The sequence below is a fragment of the Diabrotica undecimpunctata genome, chromosome 1 (assembly GCF_040954645.1).
Source record: "Diabrotica undecimpunctata isolate CICGRU chromosome 1, icDiaUnde3, whole genome shotgun sequence".
Taxonomy (NCBI): Eukaryota; Metazoa; Arthropoda; class Insecta; order Coleoptera; family Chrysomelidae; genus Diabrotica; species Diabrotica undecimpunctata.
In genome coordinates, this window is record NC_092803.1 from 205922224 (window position 1) to 205939430 (window position 17207).

The window sequence follows — 17207 nt, forward strand, 5'->3', positions numbered from 1 at the left end:
ACAATGTATTAGGTGTATGTTTATTGAAATTTTAACATTACTATGCCAGTTTACAGAAAGCCTTGTGCACTTTCGTCTGCTCTACATGTCTACATCGCACGACTCCCCTTATCGATTACCCGAATTAGCCGCTGTGATAATTGTTGCCTATATTCGGGGCGCAATATTTACAGTTCAGGCAACTCTCTGTCCCTAAAAACGAGCTATAATATGGATAAAATTCATACCATATGATTATTCAAACGGAAAAATAATTTCAATTTATAAATATTTATTATTATTAATTAACGATAGTGCCCTCATGGTGTAATTTTAAAATTCTGCTTGTAAAAAGCGAACTGGACGTAACCTAATCTGAAAAATTTTGTTATAAATCATATTAGTTTATTTTTTGTAAAGAAATAGTTCGTGCTGTAGCAACCCAAATCCAAAAAAAACTCTTACAGTTATTTTTTTAATGATATGTAGACCTCAAATAAGAAAAGGAAATATTTTGATATGGAAGTAGTTCAACTGTATAGAAAATTAGTTGAATTGGATGCGTTTACTAATTGGTGAAATTTATGTGAAAGTAGGTATTTAAGGTTTAAGAAATTTACGTACAATAATAGGAAATTAGTTTTATTTGATTTTTAAATGGTGGCAAGATTTAGATTGCTAAAACAGGAAATAGCTAAATACGATTAAGGTTTGTCCTTCAAATCATTCTGTTCTTTAACAACACTACACCGACAAAAAAAAAATCATTGTATAAATTAGATAAAACAATTATTTGAATGCTAGTGACGTTTGTGCTGGCTAAGATTGTCATAAAAATGTTTGAATTTAATATTTGTTGATTTATTGTATGTATGGTATTTATAAAGAAGGTTGTGGCATCCTATTTAGAGTATGCCAAAACATGTGAAGTTGTAAGAAAAGTACATCTTTTATAAATAGACTCTAGACCCACATAATCAATATAGTTGGTATTTGCTCCATGAATTATTCTTTGTTATTCACCCGTCAAATATCCACCTTTTAGTCTTATTTCCTCAGAGACACTTCATGAAAACGACTGCAAGGCTTTTGTCGATCATACCCAAGGATGCTGAATATCATATGAACAGACGTAAACAAATTGTATCCAATACGATAGAATAAAATAGATAATTGATTGAAAAGACACCTAATATTTCGAGGAACATTTAAAAAATGAAGCAAGAGGAAAGTTAACAATGCTTAGTAATGTGGGAACAGGATATTATCCAGGTTTACAATAAATTGAGTAATTTGGTTCTATTTTGTATAAATACTATACATAATTCTTAATAATTCAAGTTATTTTCATAGCAAAGCACAGTTATTTGAATATGACTGGTGAAAAGTCTGTAAAAGGCTTGATCACTAAAAAACTAACAGAATAAATGGTATTAAAGTCAGTATTTTAAAGCAAAGATCGGTATTGTGTTCAATAACTCTTGAAACATATCCTATGATTTAAAATTTTTTATTGAGCCTAAGAAAAAGCTCCAAGATTGAACACTTCACAAGTGCATTCGACATAAAGGCCGCTTTGAACGGCTTTCTAGAGCGTGAAGTAAAAATTGCAATACGTATTTAAACTGCGCATGCTTTGTGCTGTCAGTTGTCAATTTTTAAAGCGCGCATTAAAACGATTGGAAGTGGGATATGATCTCGATAAAAGATTTGTGTTGCTTCTCAGTAGGCTACGCCAAAAAAAAAATGTTTACTTGATAGTGCGAAGCTGAAAGATTATTATAAGAAAAATATTGTTTAAATAATTTTCATATTGATATTAAGAAGTATTTCACGGTATATTTGCTCAATGTTGAAGATCTACTAGGTTATCGGAGTCTGTCTATATAGAGTCATCATTGTGTATTGTTTTCCCGTTTCTTACCTTTCTTATAGTTTCCCATTCTCATGGGGATTCGAAAATAACGCTATTAAATGGTACGAAAACATACTCGGGGCTGATGTTCGTTCAGATCATATTCCTGTATTCACTGTGGTCGAAGTTAAACTGAAAAAGATCAGAAAAAAATAGTAAAACCTCGCCTGCCAAAAGCTGGAACTGGATACTAGTGATACACAGTGGCGTATCACTTTAAGAAGGTAGTGCCAGAATTCGGGCAACTGCCTAAATATAAAATAGAAATTAAAAAATTTTTCTCTCATATATGAACAAGATAATCGGTGCCTTCTAACGAAAAACCACAAAGAGTTTTTTAAGATATTAATTTGATTCATTGTCAATAAAAAAATTAAACGTACTAAATAATCAAAATATTATTTTAGATAATAAACACAATAGCAGCAAGCGAAAGCATAAATTAACTCGAAATAGATAAGATCTACTAAAACTTCCATCTCGAGTAGTCTCATTTAAACTTACTACTAAATATATAAGATATCTCTGTCACTCACATAGGATGCTCGTAAAATTTTTCTCTTTTCATAGGAGCCACTATGATATTGGCAGCAGCAGATTATCCTCAATGGGTTGCTAGCACACAGTTGCCAGATTTCATATAATTTATGAAGATAAGTTACTTTTACTTTTAGTGGAAATATTTTTTTCTTGGTTTTAGTGGGCCAATTAAGAGCCTCTTCATTTCCATTTTCAGGAAGAGCAACGATCTCATCATATGGAATTTACTTGTAGTTCAAAACTTTTTATTCTTTGTGGTATGGATGAAGGAAGTAAGTACTTTATCTTGTTACTTACCTCCTTCATTCACTAGATATTTAAAGTAGTATGGTCAATTACCTCCTTCATACGCTGGCTATCTTAGTTATTTTAAATCATAGAACGCTGGGGATAAGTGGAAAATTTAATTTAGCACTTACCACCTTCATCCATGCGGATAACTCATTTTCTTAAAAAATGTCACTTACTCCCTTCATCCACTCACCCCTTCAATTTGTTTTGCAACTTAACGCTGTAGTAAATGCATTAACAAAGTTATAGGTAATATGTTGGCTTCTCTTTTTGGGATATACTATAGCTAACTAGCTATAGTATGGCCCCTATAGTATTTTTTTATTGGAAGATTGAGCACACTAAATCTTTTGTCGGATCTATCTCTAAATAAAAAGTCTTAAAAAATACAAAAAACAAGCATTTCTATAGTTTACGAGACATAGATATTTGAATAGAAAAGTTTAGATTAGAAAATTTAAAATATGCGCACAAATTCAGTGTGGATACAGCATCTGTACAAGTACAGAACACATCAGTGTGTTGTACTGTACCGGAGTTTTTGTCTCAATTGACTCAACTTTTCAAACATTGCATTTAAGTATAAGAAAATAGTGACTATTTTAAGACGTTGAACAAAATTGTTCCAAAATGTTCAATCTACTAGCTTCTGTGATGAGTATTTCCTTTAAAACAAATCTATCTATGGTAAAAGATATAGTATATAGTGCTAGTAATGTAAAAAATTAGTGTTGTGTAGCAATCAAATTTTTAATGTTTTTTAAGCTTAAGAAAATATCAAAAATATGGCTACTCTTTATTTTAAATGTGATAAAACACACAAAGCATGATAAGAGAATTGTTAAGTAACAAATATACAGAAAAATTAAATAAGTTAATAAGGTTAAACCGACCAAGGAAAAGTTCATACAATTTTCTTATTTCTAACTTTCAGTTTGTCTCATAGAGGTTCTTTTGCTAACATTTGCGACCGTAATATCCTTGTAAATATGCCAGGATAACAAATAAATAAGTAATTAAGTCTAAATTACATGTAACATCTTTACAATCTAAGTGCCACTGAAAAAACTTTTAGATGCTCTTCTTACACTTAAGCTTAAAGGTAGAATACCGTCAGTGCATTAATGTGTCATATAATTGCACAATTCCATATTAACAGAAAACATTTGTTTTATAATCGAAATTACCATGTAGCTCACTAGAGGACTCTTAAGGTCATCTCCAGGATGGTAAATTCCTCAAGGTTGTGGATATAAGACAAAGAAGTAACTAAACAACTACAAATCCTCCAAGTATAAAAATAAATTCCGCAGTAACAATCTGCACGATAAAAAAGTGACATTGGCTGATCATTATCATTCTATTAGATATTTTTAATACGCTTATATGAAACTAGGAGAAAAATTTCGTTTAATGAGAACTCATTATTAAGTTTTGTGTGTTTTTTACAGTTTGATATGTGAATTTTATTGTTTCTGGTGTAGCAAATATAAATAAATGAACACGATTTTATATATAGTTTTTTCATCAAACGTTTTAACATGATAAAAACAATTCTAAGAAGTTATTTTATTAGTTTTAGGATTATTATAGTTTTGGTACATATAATAATGTTGCTTAATAAAAAGTTTGATAAAATTGCTCTGTTTATTATTTTTTCGTCGATAGGTAAGCACATAGGAAGGGAATATTCAAATAACGCATCTTTCGATCAGGGTACATGTGAGTCCGCTAGATGCAAAACTTTGTATTTACTGTATAAGTCAAACTGAGTTATTTGCAAAAAACTGATAAATTTTGCAAAAAACCTTAGACATAATAAATGGCACTTTTTTGTGATAGATAATACTTTATTAGGTAAAATATAATGATTTTTTTCTTAGAAAAGTTATTGGATTTGCTAGAAAAGGAAGAAAAATTTGAAAATACCGAGTTTTGCAAGTGAACTATGTAAATACAGATTTATGCAACTAACATTTGCAAATACATGATAATAGTCAACCATTAACGATATTAGTGGTTGTTATATTAGTCTGTTTTCTAAACCTAGTGTGTTAGGAATAAGGAAGAAAGCATGTGGAAGTAAACTTTTAGTGAAGTTTATTTTTATCCAAAGTACAAAAGGTATTACAAATTATAATATGTATATATTTATATTAATTCCTAAACTCTAGGTTCCTCTGGGTCCTCATCATCAATATGATCATTTTCTGCAGCACTCTCGTTATTATTTGCTTGTACGCCAGTATCTATAATTTTATAAAATTTGAGATCCGGCTGGTCTCTCCAATTTTCACCAAAATGGTTTCTAAGGAGAGTGCCTATGGACGATTTATCTCCTTTCAATGAACATCCAATCTGTTGTAACTTTGGTTTCAATAAAGAAATCTTTTTCCCTTTTCGTATTATAGACTTGTTGAACCCTATGTCAGAACGATAAAATATTTCCCCCCTTACCGTAGCCATACAATCTTTGTCCTTAGAAAATATAAATCGTTTCGTTGCATTACATTTAAAATACCACTGGGAAGGTTTTTTAACAACAACGTCACTCGTCTTTCTCCAGTCTGATATCTGCCAGTCTTTACCAAGTCTCAGCACCTTTGAGTGTTTTCCAATTATGTCTTCATATTCTTTTCTGTTTATTACAACGTTCTTCTTTTTTATCTCCCTTTCTATCATACCGAAAATCCTATCTGGTGGCAAAAAGGAATGACCAACAACAGGAAACGTAAACTCCACTTCCTTGATGTGACCAGGTGCTTCATAAACCAACCAGTAGATTATCATAGACATCATCGTGCTATTTTTGTTCTGTCCACCACATCCATCTGCAAATAGGTGAACTTTTTCGATTTGATTTTTAAAGTTGAATTTTATGAGAGTATCATGTACAGCAGAGGCAACAGCATTTGAATCTTTTGGATGTTCAAACTCCAGCCACACATATGACGTCACATTTGCAGAAGAAAGATGGGATTTCAAATTTCCAGCCACGATGGTGAAATTATAAAAATTTATTTGCTGTGAGAAATAAGCCGCCTGGTCGGGAAGCTTTATCAAAGAAAATTTTTTTGACAATCAAAAGAAAATATTTGTATGTGATGATTTGATTAATTTTTTAACAAAAAATAAAAGGCTTTAGCTCTTAACGTATGAACTCTCTGCTCTGTTATAACCTTTAACTTTTCTTCTTCTGAATTTTCTTTCCTCAAAATTTCCTTCGCTCTGAGACACGCAGAACAAGCATCTACTAAGGGAGTGCCGAATGATATGTTGTAGTGTTCATTAACGTATGTTCGGAAATATGATAACTTTACGAAATGATGTGGATGACGTTAACAATACATTCTGTAAAGCTTTGTAAAATTCAGATCACATGGTAAATACAATCTAGTCGATCGTCCTCTATTATAATGACTCTCTGCACCGTTCAAACGCCCCATAAATGTTTGGATAGATAATTTTATTGGATCAAATCTACCTTTTGTTGTATCTCCCCCTCTTCTCTCTTTTGGTATTTCACCCCGGATAACAAACGTTCTTACAACACGCTCTATTCTTTCAGAACTTAAATGAGTTATTCCAAGAAATGCTGTCTTGCATACTCTTAAAAGTCCACCCTCTACTGTAGGAACAAAATATTTAATTGAAATTCCATGTAGGTTTGTATCTGATCTCTTGGGCTTTTGACCTTCACAAAATTTCAGCAAAAAAATATCTTGTTTTATTTTGTCAGTTGTTGAATACAGATTATTATGGAAACGCTGAATGTCTCGCATCTTTAAATCTATACAACAATACACTTTCTTTGTATGGTTACAGGTGGGAAAACCGGGTAAATCCTTAGGTTTATGCCTAAAAATATTGACAATAAGTCCCAAACCTATCTAGTTAATTGTAGACACCTCTTAGGTACCTCTTAAGTTTCATTACATTTCGTTTCCATTTTTCTGTTTGTACAACTCGTTTTCTCCCTTTTGCTTTTTCACAAGGTCTAATATGCACATGAAGATCCATAATATTAATTATTTGCAATAAACTTGGTGTTTTTAGTACTCAAATAACAAACAGTGAAACCGGTAATGGCGAATGATGGAATAATTGACATGTGCACATGAGACGTGTCATGTGACTCAAACAATGTAAGCGATTGGCCAATTGCAATTACACAGTTATGCAACTGGCGTAGGCTGACAAATACAGAGTTTTGCGTCTGATTCAAGATTTCTAATGCCTTTTTCTTAGTAAATACCTTACTTTGCTGCTGAATTTCTACATCAGCAGATAGCTATAACATGTGACAAATAACTGTCAGCTAAAACTCAATTTTTACAATTTTTGCAAATACAGAGTTTTGCATCTAGCGGACTCATATACCAAGTGCATGTAGACTCATTGTTCAACTTTTTACCTAAACTGGACACGAAACATCTATGTCTATGAAATTGATCTTTGTATGACTAAAGACTAGAAAAACTGCTTGATAGGCATATTAGGGATGGAGTATTCTTTGAAAGTCTCATACATCAGAGATAATATATGTATATTTATGCATATAGAACAGGATTCTCTACGGAATCGGTACTGCATCATCTCATACAGAGAGGAAAACTAAGAGATGATGCTGTAATAATGACATAATCGAAAGGCCAATTCGGCTGAAAGGAATAGATAAATCAAGCTACAGGTGGATGGACTGTATGCTAAAAAGCTATCTGATATACAGATTAATAGCTAGATTCACGTTCTGCATTAGGTTCGCTTCAGTGGCGCACCCAGAATTTGTCTTAGGGGGGGTTTTGAAATTTTTTTACGCTACCTCCATTTTAAGTCCCTAAAATTTGGATTTTAGTTTAATTTAAAGTACTGAAGATAGCAGTGCCAAAGGTTCAGGTATCTATTATCCTGCCTACCAAATAAAACCACCCTCTCTTACTTATGCGCAGTTGACTGTCGCACGTACCGTACTCTGAAAGTGGGGTGGCCACTGTAAGGCTGACGACATTTTTGGAACACTCCCTTCTCTTATCTAGATCTTATCTATTGTTCGGAAGCTATTTTCTTGTGGCATTTTAAAGTAATTACTATTTTAATGGGAATATGCCACAATTGAAGGTTAAAATAAGGTTATTGACGTTTGATATTAATCCAACTTGTAAATACAATACATTTTGGAGACGGCTTCGCCGTATTCCCGTTCTCCTCCGCCAATCCTCCCGGTCCAAGGCATGCTCCTCCTCCAAACTTCTCGTTTCCATCGCTCTTCTAATTCCTCCATTCCATGAGTGTCGAGGTCTACCTCTTTTTCTTCTTCCAGGGGGCTTCCATTGGTGAAGTTCCATTTTTGGTCAAGGGCCAACCATTTTGAACCTCTTCTTTCTATTTTGTCAATGACCGTTTCTGTAGCTTGGTCTTCCTTTCCTGCCTTGATGTTCTAGCACTTCTTCTCAAATAATCCATTTCAACTGCCAACAATCTTCTCTTCAGGTCTGCAATAATTGTCCATACTTCAGAGCCATAACAAGGACTGATTCAACCATGGTTTGCCCTATTCTTTTTTTGCTTCTTTTGGAAATGTTATGATCCCACCACAAGGAGTTCAGACATCCTACAATTTTACGTCCCTGATTAATTCGTGTTTAATTTCGGTTTCTCCCAAGCCGTTCTTAGCAATGAGTGGACCTAAATATTTAAAATTTTCCACTTGTTTGATTTCCACGTCCTCGTCTATCAACACTTCAAACCTTGCATCTGAATTGATAACTAAGTAAATATTCTGTTTTCTTCATGCTGACTTGTAACCCCCATTTTAAATATTCTCTCTATAGACGCTTTATCATAAATTCTAGATCATAAGAATCTTGAGCTAGGATGACTTGGTCATACGCAAAGTTCAGTGAGAACAGTACGTCATTTCCTATGGGGATTCCCATTCCCTGGCAGTGGTTTTTTCAATTTTGGAGGGCTGCCTCAATATATAAATTAAACAGTAAGGGTGACATACTGCATCCTTATTTTAGTCCTTTAGTTACTTTTATTGGCTCTGATAGTCTATATCCGATTTTTAGGCAAGTAGTGTTATCCATGTATACTTCTGTGATTATTCCTAAAAGGTATGGACTAATGTCGAGTTGTTGTTATGTTAAGCTTGCCACAATTTAAGTCTTGGAACTGTATCATACGCCTTTTCTAGGTCGATAAAGGCTAGATGTACTTCGGTACGAACCGCTATTCTTTTTTCTATTAATTGTTGGAGTATAAACAAGTTATCAGTTCAAGATCAAAGATCAAAAATTTAAACGTCAATAAACTTATTTTAACCTTCAATTGCGACTTATTCCCATTAAAATAGTAATAAGATCTTATCTCTGTCGTTGACCCGGTTGGTGTTTCTCTTCTTCTTTCTTTTTAATGACTGCTCGGATGTAATTGTGAACACGATTCCATCCCTCCGTATTTCCTGTCATCTTCACGATCATCTCTCTTACAGTCACAGGGTTCATACCTATTTCTTTATACATTCTATTTCTCTCCACTGTACATCTATTACACTCCAGGATTGTATGAGTAACAATGTCGGCATATTCGCAGTATAGGCATTTATCTGCATCTGTCTTTATGAACCTATGAAGATACGCCCTAAAACAGACAATCTACCCAGTCCCTTAGGCTCGGGATCAGCATCTTGGTCCACTGAGCAACATTTTCCTTGTTGTTCCACTCTTCTTGCCATCTTTTCATTGATCTTTCCCTTTCTTCTTTTTTTTTGATAGCTTTTGTCAAATGCTTTCTTCTCTCTTAGAGATGTCTCTTTTCTACTGCTAACACATGCAGAGGAATACAACCCGTGATAATCCACAAGACTGCCGCAGATACAGTCCTGTAGGCGTATACTAGTCGCAACAGAGTCGTCTTGTCTACTTTTTCATAAGCCTAATATTAGGTATCTATATCTAAATATAATGAAAAATATTATTAATTATTCTGTATTTATACAATAATTACTGTGTTCTACATATTTAAAGTGGTAATTTAATTATTTAATCAGCGTTTTGGATTTTTTTTATTGTGTGTGAAAGACAAGTTACATTTTCCTACTATTCTTTATATATTGTTTATTTGATATGCCCTGGGGGGGGGGGGGGTTAACCCCCAAAACCCCCCCCTGGGTGCGCCACAGGTTCGCTTCAAAAGTTGACAGATTCCATTATTGGAAGTGCACAAGAAATTCCTTAATGGCTAATTCACTAGCATAAAATTGGTAATACAGTAATTTATTTAATACACTTATTGTCTAAATTATAAGAATAATTAAAACTATACTAAAAGGCTGCAAACAAAGGATTATTACTTTGAATATAATTTGATAACATCCACCACCAAAAGGTTAATAAAAATGTATGAATATTTTAAATACAGATCTAACCAAAGTGTCACTGGACATATAAATTTTCCATTCACTTTTTAACCATACTGAACTGCTGATAATGTCTAATAGGGTGCTTGATGGAAATTGGTGGAGCCATGTCAAGAGTTCTTCCTCCATACCTCTTTTTTAGCGTTTTCTAAATTGGAAATACGCTACATTACCGTTCTAATTACTTTTTTTTACACAGGGAGCTGCGTCAGAAAAATTATCCGACTCTTCGCTTGTCACTACCACTGACCTGACTCTTGTCTTGTCCACTTTCGCGCTCCGACCTAAGATGTAGTATTGGTCTGGGTGGTTTACACAAATACTTTGAGATATTGTAGAATGTTGTTGAAAAAGTAGTACCTACTATAAAATCGGCGACGTTGTCATTTGACAGGCAAGAAGCTAAGTCTGGAACATCATCGAGACTTTCCTCTTCTATATTTGCAATCTTGCACGACGTGGACATGATTTTCGTGAAAGGGCCACAAGAAGAAACTTCCTGAGAAATGTCTTGAAAAACATGGAATCAACATGAAAATCACATTCATAAGAAACAAACTAATTGTAGGTAAATTAGGTTATGTTTATGTAATATTTCTTTAGCAATAAATATCATTTATTATGGACATATGAACATGAACAAAAAAAAAACATAGACGCATATCCCTCCTTTCTATGTGGGACTGACTAACCTAACCATCCAATCCAAACGATGGAAAACTTATACACTACAATAAAATCCCACTCATGTGCCACTGCACCTAACAAAGGCCGAGCATTTTCCATTGTATTAATTTGCAAGCAAAAATTAATAATGTCAAATCAAAAATGAAAGGTTAAACATTATCTTTAACGCCAACGCCAACCGAAAGTTTATTAATGCAGTATATAATAGTCACCGCCAACGTAAAGTTTATAAATCAGCCTTAAAGCACACTGCGAGCGCTGCACAAATTATATTGCGCCAAATGTAGGCAACTTACAGTTCCTCGTTTCATTACTGCGTGAGTTTTAATATTTTTTTGACGTAATTTACACTAACACACATTGTCATATTCATCACTATAGTTCGACCGTTTCATTAATATATTATTCATATTACACACATCGTCGTCTACATTTTGTTAATTTGAACACAATAGATTCAAATAATACGGAGGTTAATCGTATCAATCATTTACAATATCTACATCACTATTACTCGCATTTGTCCTTATTCTAAACTTCGAGTTATACTGTACTCACTGAGCCCCGTCCCAAGTGTCTAATAAACTTGTTAGTTAATTTTTTGCTTACTTTGTTAAATTTTCACTTGCACACGTGACTGAAAGTTGCGCTACAACCAATCATCCGTGCGTATAGCCAATATTAATTACAACTTGTAAAATAAAAAGTGATCCACAAAGTGAGTTATGAAATAAAACTTCATAAATTAAAACAAAGGATTAATGTCTATTTTAAAATTTTTTGGTAGTTTAGACTTAGACATTACGCTACCATTATTCATTATTAATCTTTTTTTTTTTTTTCAATTAAACAAGTCTGTGACATTAGGTTTATTTCAGCTCTTAATGAGGTGTGGTAGGAATTTTTGAAAAGTATGTTTAAGTAGTGAAAGTTGAGTAGGGTGTAAAGACCATCTTATAGGAATGGATAATCGAACACCAGTGAAGACCAAGGAAAAGGTGGTTAGACGAAGTAAGCACCGATGTTTGAGAGATCTTAAGATGGACAGCTGAACACAGACATGCTAGTAGAGACCAGGGCTCGATTTGGGCTGTAAAGCCATTGGAAAGAGAAATATTTAATTAATGTATAAGGATGACATAAATATTTTGGAAGAATGGCAGTAATAATAATAATTTTTAACTGATGGTCAAATCAGTTCTCTATATATTCCGATTTTCGTTTACGGATTCCACTGCTAAACACTTTGTTAAAGAGAGCGTGACCTGATGCAGCCTATGAATATGAAACATGGACCCTCGACGCATGACAATAAATAAGAAAAACTTGCATTACATAAATCACATTAAGAAAGAAGAAAGCTTTGAATTTCTTTATCTAATAATAATAAAAACATAATTTCTCAATTCAAGGTCATTAATTCCTTTCAATGCCATTGATTTCCTTTAAGTTTAATTTTAATTTGGCCTTTAATTTTCCCTGAATAGTAAATCCAAGGTTCAAATATCATCGCAGAAGATTCAGAAGTATATCCACAGATAATTTCAAAGCCATGTACCACTGTGTAGTCAATCTTAGTAAGAATAGAGATAACAGTAGTCCTACTTACAGAAAATTTGCAGGTATATCCTTCTTATACAAGAATCGACTAAAAGCTAGATTCTTTTATTGCATAAATAAAAAAACTTTTGAAGTATTTTGACTAATATATTACAAAAAGTATTCGCAAATTTACTTGCAAAACAAATTTAATATAAATTGAAAATAAAATATTTACAATTCATCAAATCATATTTCTTTTTGAAAATTTGACTAAATTCACAGACAGTTGAGGTTCAAACATTCTTCAAATATACCAGAAGTTTTATTTCTATTTTCTAAATCGTAAAATTTATATACGGACGCGCCGACAACTGTTTTTTAACTGCAAAACGTAAGTTAATACATTTTGGGTACTTTGTATATTGTTTTTATGATGTTTTAGTGACATGATCATTTAAACGGGCACTATTTTGTACAATTACTTTACTAGTACTTTAAATCGGATCATGTGGCAAGCAATACTTGATTCAAAAGCTCTTGTATCACTCAGTATATTACTAGATTTATTTGTGCTGTTTCAAAATGTCGATTGTCCACCATTTTGAATGATTACGTCACTAAAAAGTCATAAAAACACTGTGCTGGTGTTCACAAGTTATTAATTTACGATTTAGGGCTTAGGAACTGGTGGAGGTGACACAAACTTAGCTCAAAATCTAGTTACGCTGGTACTGAATTCACCAAACAGTACCAATATAATAATAGTTGTGATTCACCCATTTCAAGTTTATCTTGATTTGACTGTCAATTACGTTATTACCATATTCTGTCTCTCTCCAAAATAACAAATGAGGGTTTTTAAATAAAAACTATGAGTGAAAAACAAAAATTGTTCATAGATCACCACCACTGGTATATTTCAAAAACTTCCTTTTGTATATACACAATTCTCTTCACTTAAATAAATAGGAATCAGAAATAAATTAAGTAAAATGGAAACCAAATTTAAATACTTTATACAGAGGTCCCAAAAATGTAGAGGGATATGTATCCTAATAGCCACGAAGACCATTGTAGACTTTGTTGTTTGAGCTTTGGTTGAGGATCTTCTTGAGGACTGCAAAAAAAATATAAAAGTTGATTGACAATAAATCATTATAGTCACTGAGTATAGCTAGCAATGTAATAAATAAAAAAGAAACAACAATGATAATATTCTGAAGCTATTTTCTTGTGGCATCTTAATGCAATTTACTATTTTTGTTGGAAATATGCCACAATTTTACTTTAAAATAAGTTTATCAAAATAACAATGATAATGTGCAGAAAGTTAAATATATCTCCAAAGTTTTCATTTAGGTCACCAGTGGCCCATTAGTATATTTCCTAGACTATTATATATATAAAAAATAATAATTCATAGATTTGCTATGTCCAGGAATCAATTTTGCACTGTTATGAAAACATATTCCTCTCCAGAACATTATGACTCATCACAAAATGAGGCTATAGATATATTTTAGACAGCAAACCTCTCTTTCCCAACTTTCCTTAGATTTGATGAAGTACTGAATGAAATTTAATGAAGTAACAAAGGGATTAAGGTTAAATTCAGAATTATTTTTGCCTGAAAACAAAATCCATTCTTCAATATTCCAATTTATAACAATTTGATGAAGCTAGATATCTTCCACAGATTAATTTTAATTGGTTATATGCCTTTTACTCACATTTCACTCATTAATTGGTAAATTATTAGCTATAGGTAAATACTTAGCTCTACATAATTTTAAGTTCTGTAGCTCAGCATGTTTAAGTAATTCTTCTTTTCTACTCTATTGATAGTGTAGCATTTAATGACATTTAAATTAACACTTTTGGTGTGTAAGCCATCATATAGGGCCCTTCTTATTTCTCAGTCTGTGTGGACAACGCCTGAGTATTACATAATATGCTATCAAAAAAGTCCATTTCATACAAATGAATGTTCTGAAATAAATTCACTGCAGACTGCACAGCAAACTGTTAAAAGGAAAATCTTTCAGAAATTTTCTACCCCTGAGACACAGTAATATCTGTCACTAAGTTAGATAAACACTCACACTCATTTATCATATAATATACCAAAAATTTTAAACTAATAAAAAAATTCATTACCTTCCTTATCCTCTTCAGTCAGTTCTTGTTTAGGAAATTCCACATCAAAGGTGATAAAAAGTATACCATGTAAATTATTGTTTTCATAATTGGGCATACCTTCACCTTTCTTGCGAATGCGAGCTCCTGGCCATGTTATTTTATCTCTAACAATACTGACTTTGTGTCCATCCAGGTGAGGTATTTCCATTGTGAAACCAGTGAGAGCATCCTAGAAACAAGGCAGAATATGAGTAAATATTAAGTAAACTATGTAACATAACACAAATGTAATACTAAGTTAGCTAAAAAAAAACCAACAATTATTATACCGACAAAAAGAAGAACACCTAAACAGAATACCATTGTACACCTATTAAGAAATCTAATGTAAGAAATGTTGAAGGAAGCTGAAATTTAGCCTGATAAATGCCTTTGAATGAAAATTTCAATAAAACTGTGTTGTAAATATAATATATCTTTATAAAAATGCTCAAAACGAATTACAAATTAAAAAGTAGAAAATAATAAAAGATAATGAGATGTTATAGTGAAATCATTTTTTAACAATATATTTTACCTGTAAACTAATGGTAATATTGGTATACAAGTCATCTCCCCTCCTTTCAAAAACTTTGTGAGGCTGTGTTTTAATCTTCAAAATTAAATCTCCAGGTTCCCCATCCAAATGTGGCTCTCCTTCCGCTATAAACTTAGTTTCTTGTCCATCTACCATACCTTGCTCAACTTCCATCTCCAATAATCTCTCCTCATTGACTAACTTAACATTAGGACACTCATCACATACAGTTTGCTGCATCATTTGGAATCTTCCAGGACCCAAACTTTTGGTGATCATTTCTTGTCTGCAATTACACTTACGTGTACCCCTTGAGGGTTTTAAAACAGGTTTGTTCCTCGTGATTTCAATGAAAGTGCCAGTGTAGAGATCTTCTAGAGTTACATATACATCCATAACTAAGTCTGCTCCTCTGGGAGTTTCATGTTTTTGTTCACTGCCTCCAAAATGGAAGCCAAAGTCTCCAAAGAAGCTTGCAAAAGGATCCATACCTACAAAATTATTGAAATATGTTATTAATGTAATCACTAACGCTATTTATTATCATTATAACATATATTAAGAAATAGAAATTAAGGTTTCATCCCTTTGGACACTTGTTTTCTTAAAATTTGAGGTTTTAACTGTAGAATTATGTATTATCTTTCCATATTCTGTGACCAACAAAGGCAAAATTTCAGTTATTGATGAACAACATGCTAGGCAAATATGAGCAATTAAATGAATAAACAAGAGGTTATAATTATAATGGTGGCATTAATTTGTAAATTAAAATTACTTTTATCAGCACTGCATTTATATGGAAATTAAAACTAAACTAATTAATGTACTGTTGTTCATCATGTAAATATTAATTTAAAATGTTAATATGATATCAGTTGATACAGTGATTTATCCATGTTTTTACCATTGTACGATAAAAATGTAAGGCTTACTCACCTCCATCCATCATACCATCCTTCTGCAAGCAATCTTCACCACATCTATCATACTTCTTCCTTTTGTCATCATCGGATAGGACTTCGTAAGCTGCCCCTAAATCTTGGAATTTTTGCGAAGCATTGGGATCGTCTTGGTTTTTATCGGGATGTAATTCTTTGGCTAATTTTCTATAAGCTTTTTTAATGTCATGTAAACTAGCTGACTTGGATACACCTAAGATTTGATAGAAGTCTCTTCCAGCCGAGACAACGGCGATGGAAACTACACTGAACAGCAGGAAAGTCTGAAGGAATAAAAGATTCATGATGAATATAACTATCACTATCCTATTTCTTTGAGAAATTTGTTACTTTTAGTACATATTATTATCACAGGTTCACTTAAAAAACAGCCCTAAACACTCATCACATCTTCTGAAACGACTTGTCAAAATGCAACGAGAGCAAACCTCTTAATTCGTAGCCAATGAACGGTCTCTCCAACATGTGGAGAGCTGTCATTGGTCCAAATATCTTATTCAGTGCTGGCCTTTTCCTAGATAAGGAACTAATAACCAATATATAATAGACATTTGGAAAATTGAAATTAATTGTTTTTTAAAGAATATTTTAAATTAATTGTTTAATTCGTCTTAAGAATCTGTTTTAAAAGCTTTGAAGAATAGTGAATACATTGTTACAAGTTTTATTCATAATTAATAAGCGTATGACCATGACAATTTAAATAATGTTTATCAGAACATTGTAATCTATCCATTGTGTTACAAAATATAAAAAAAATGGTCAAGTTTTTGGTAATATACACGGTGTTTCAAAAGTATATGGAAATATTTTAATAGGAGGAGAATTTTTAGAGACATTATAAGTATAATACCTTCCTATTAGCTATGCTTACATAGTGGCATCATTTAATACCTACCTAATTATTTAAAAACTATTTTTACTCTGTGCCCTTTTTAATTTATTCAGCCTATTTTTTTCAGCATCTTTTTACACTTTTTTGTATACTTACTAGTATTTTCTTATTTTCTTCTCGTATACATTTAATCTGACTCAAATCTTTTGCTTTATTTATTCATCGCTTTTATGAAATTTCTTGGACTCAGCTATCTCCAGACTTAAACCCACTCGATTTTTTTACTTGTGAGGTTATTTAGCAAAAGGTAAACCTTCAAC

At 32.4% G+C, this 17207-nt stretch overlaps 1 protein-coding gene across 1 annotated transcript; it reads right to left on the reverse strand.

Annotated features, from left to right (window-relative positions):
• Positions 1-12518: 12518 nt before the first annotated feature.
• Positions 12519-16484, reverse strand: shv (DnaJ heat shock protein family member shriveled). Its single transcript, XM_072521065.1, has 4 exons — positions 16030-16484; positions 15091-15581; positions 14532-14742; positions 12519-13491 (listed from the first exon to the last, which is right to left on the reverse strand). The coding sequence occupies exons 1-4, from the start codon at positions 16334-16336 to the stop codon at positions 13427-13429; spliced, it is 1074 nt and encodes a 357-aa protein (XP_072377166.1). The 5' UTR covers positions 16337-16484; the 3' UTR covers positions 12519-13426.
• Positions 16485-17207: the final 723 nt, after the last annotated feature.

Bases quoted from the DNA above. Each gene is read 5' to 3' on its own strand.
- shv (XM_072521065.1), bottom strand. From the start codon at position 16,336: ATGAATCTTTTATTCCTTCAGACTTTCCTGCTGTTCAGTGTAGTTTCC. The intron at 14,743-15,090 runs GTAAAATATATT...CCTTGTTTCTAG, and splicing joins ATATTACCATTAGTTTACAG to GATGCTCTCACTGGTTTCAC. The intron at 13,492-14,531 runs GTAATGAATTTT...TTTTTTTTGCAG, and splicing joins GACTGAAGAGGATAAGGAAG to TCCTCAAGAAGATCCTCAAC.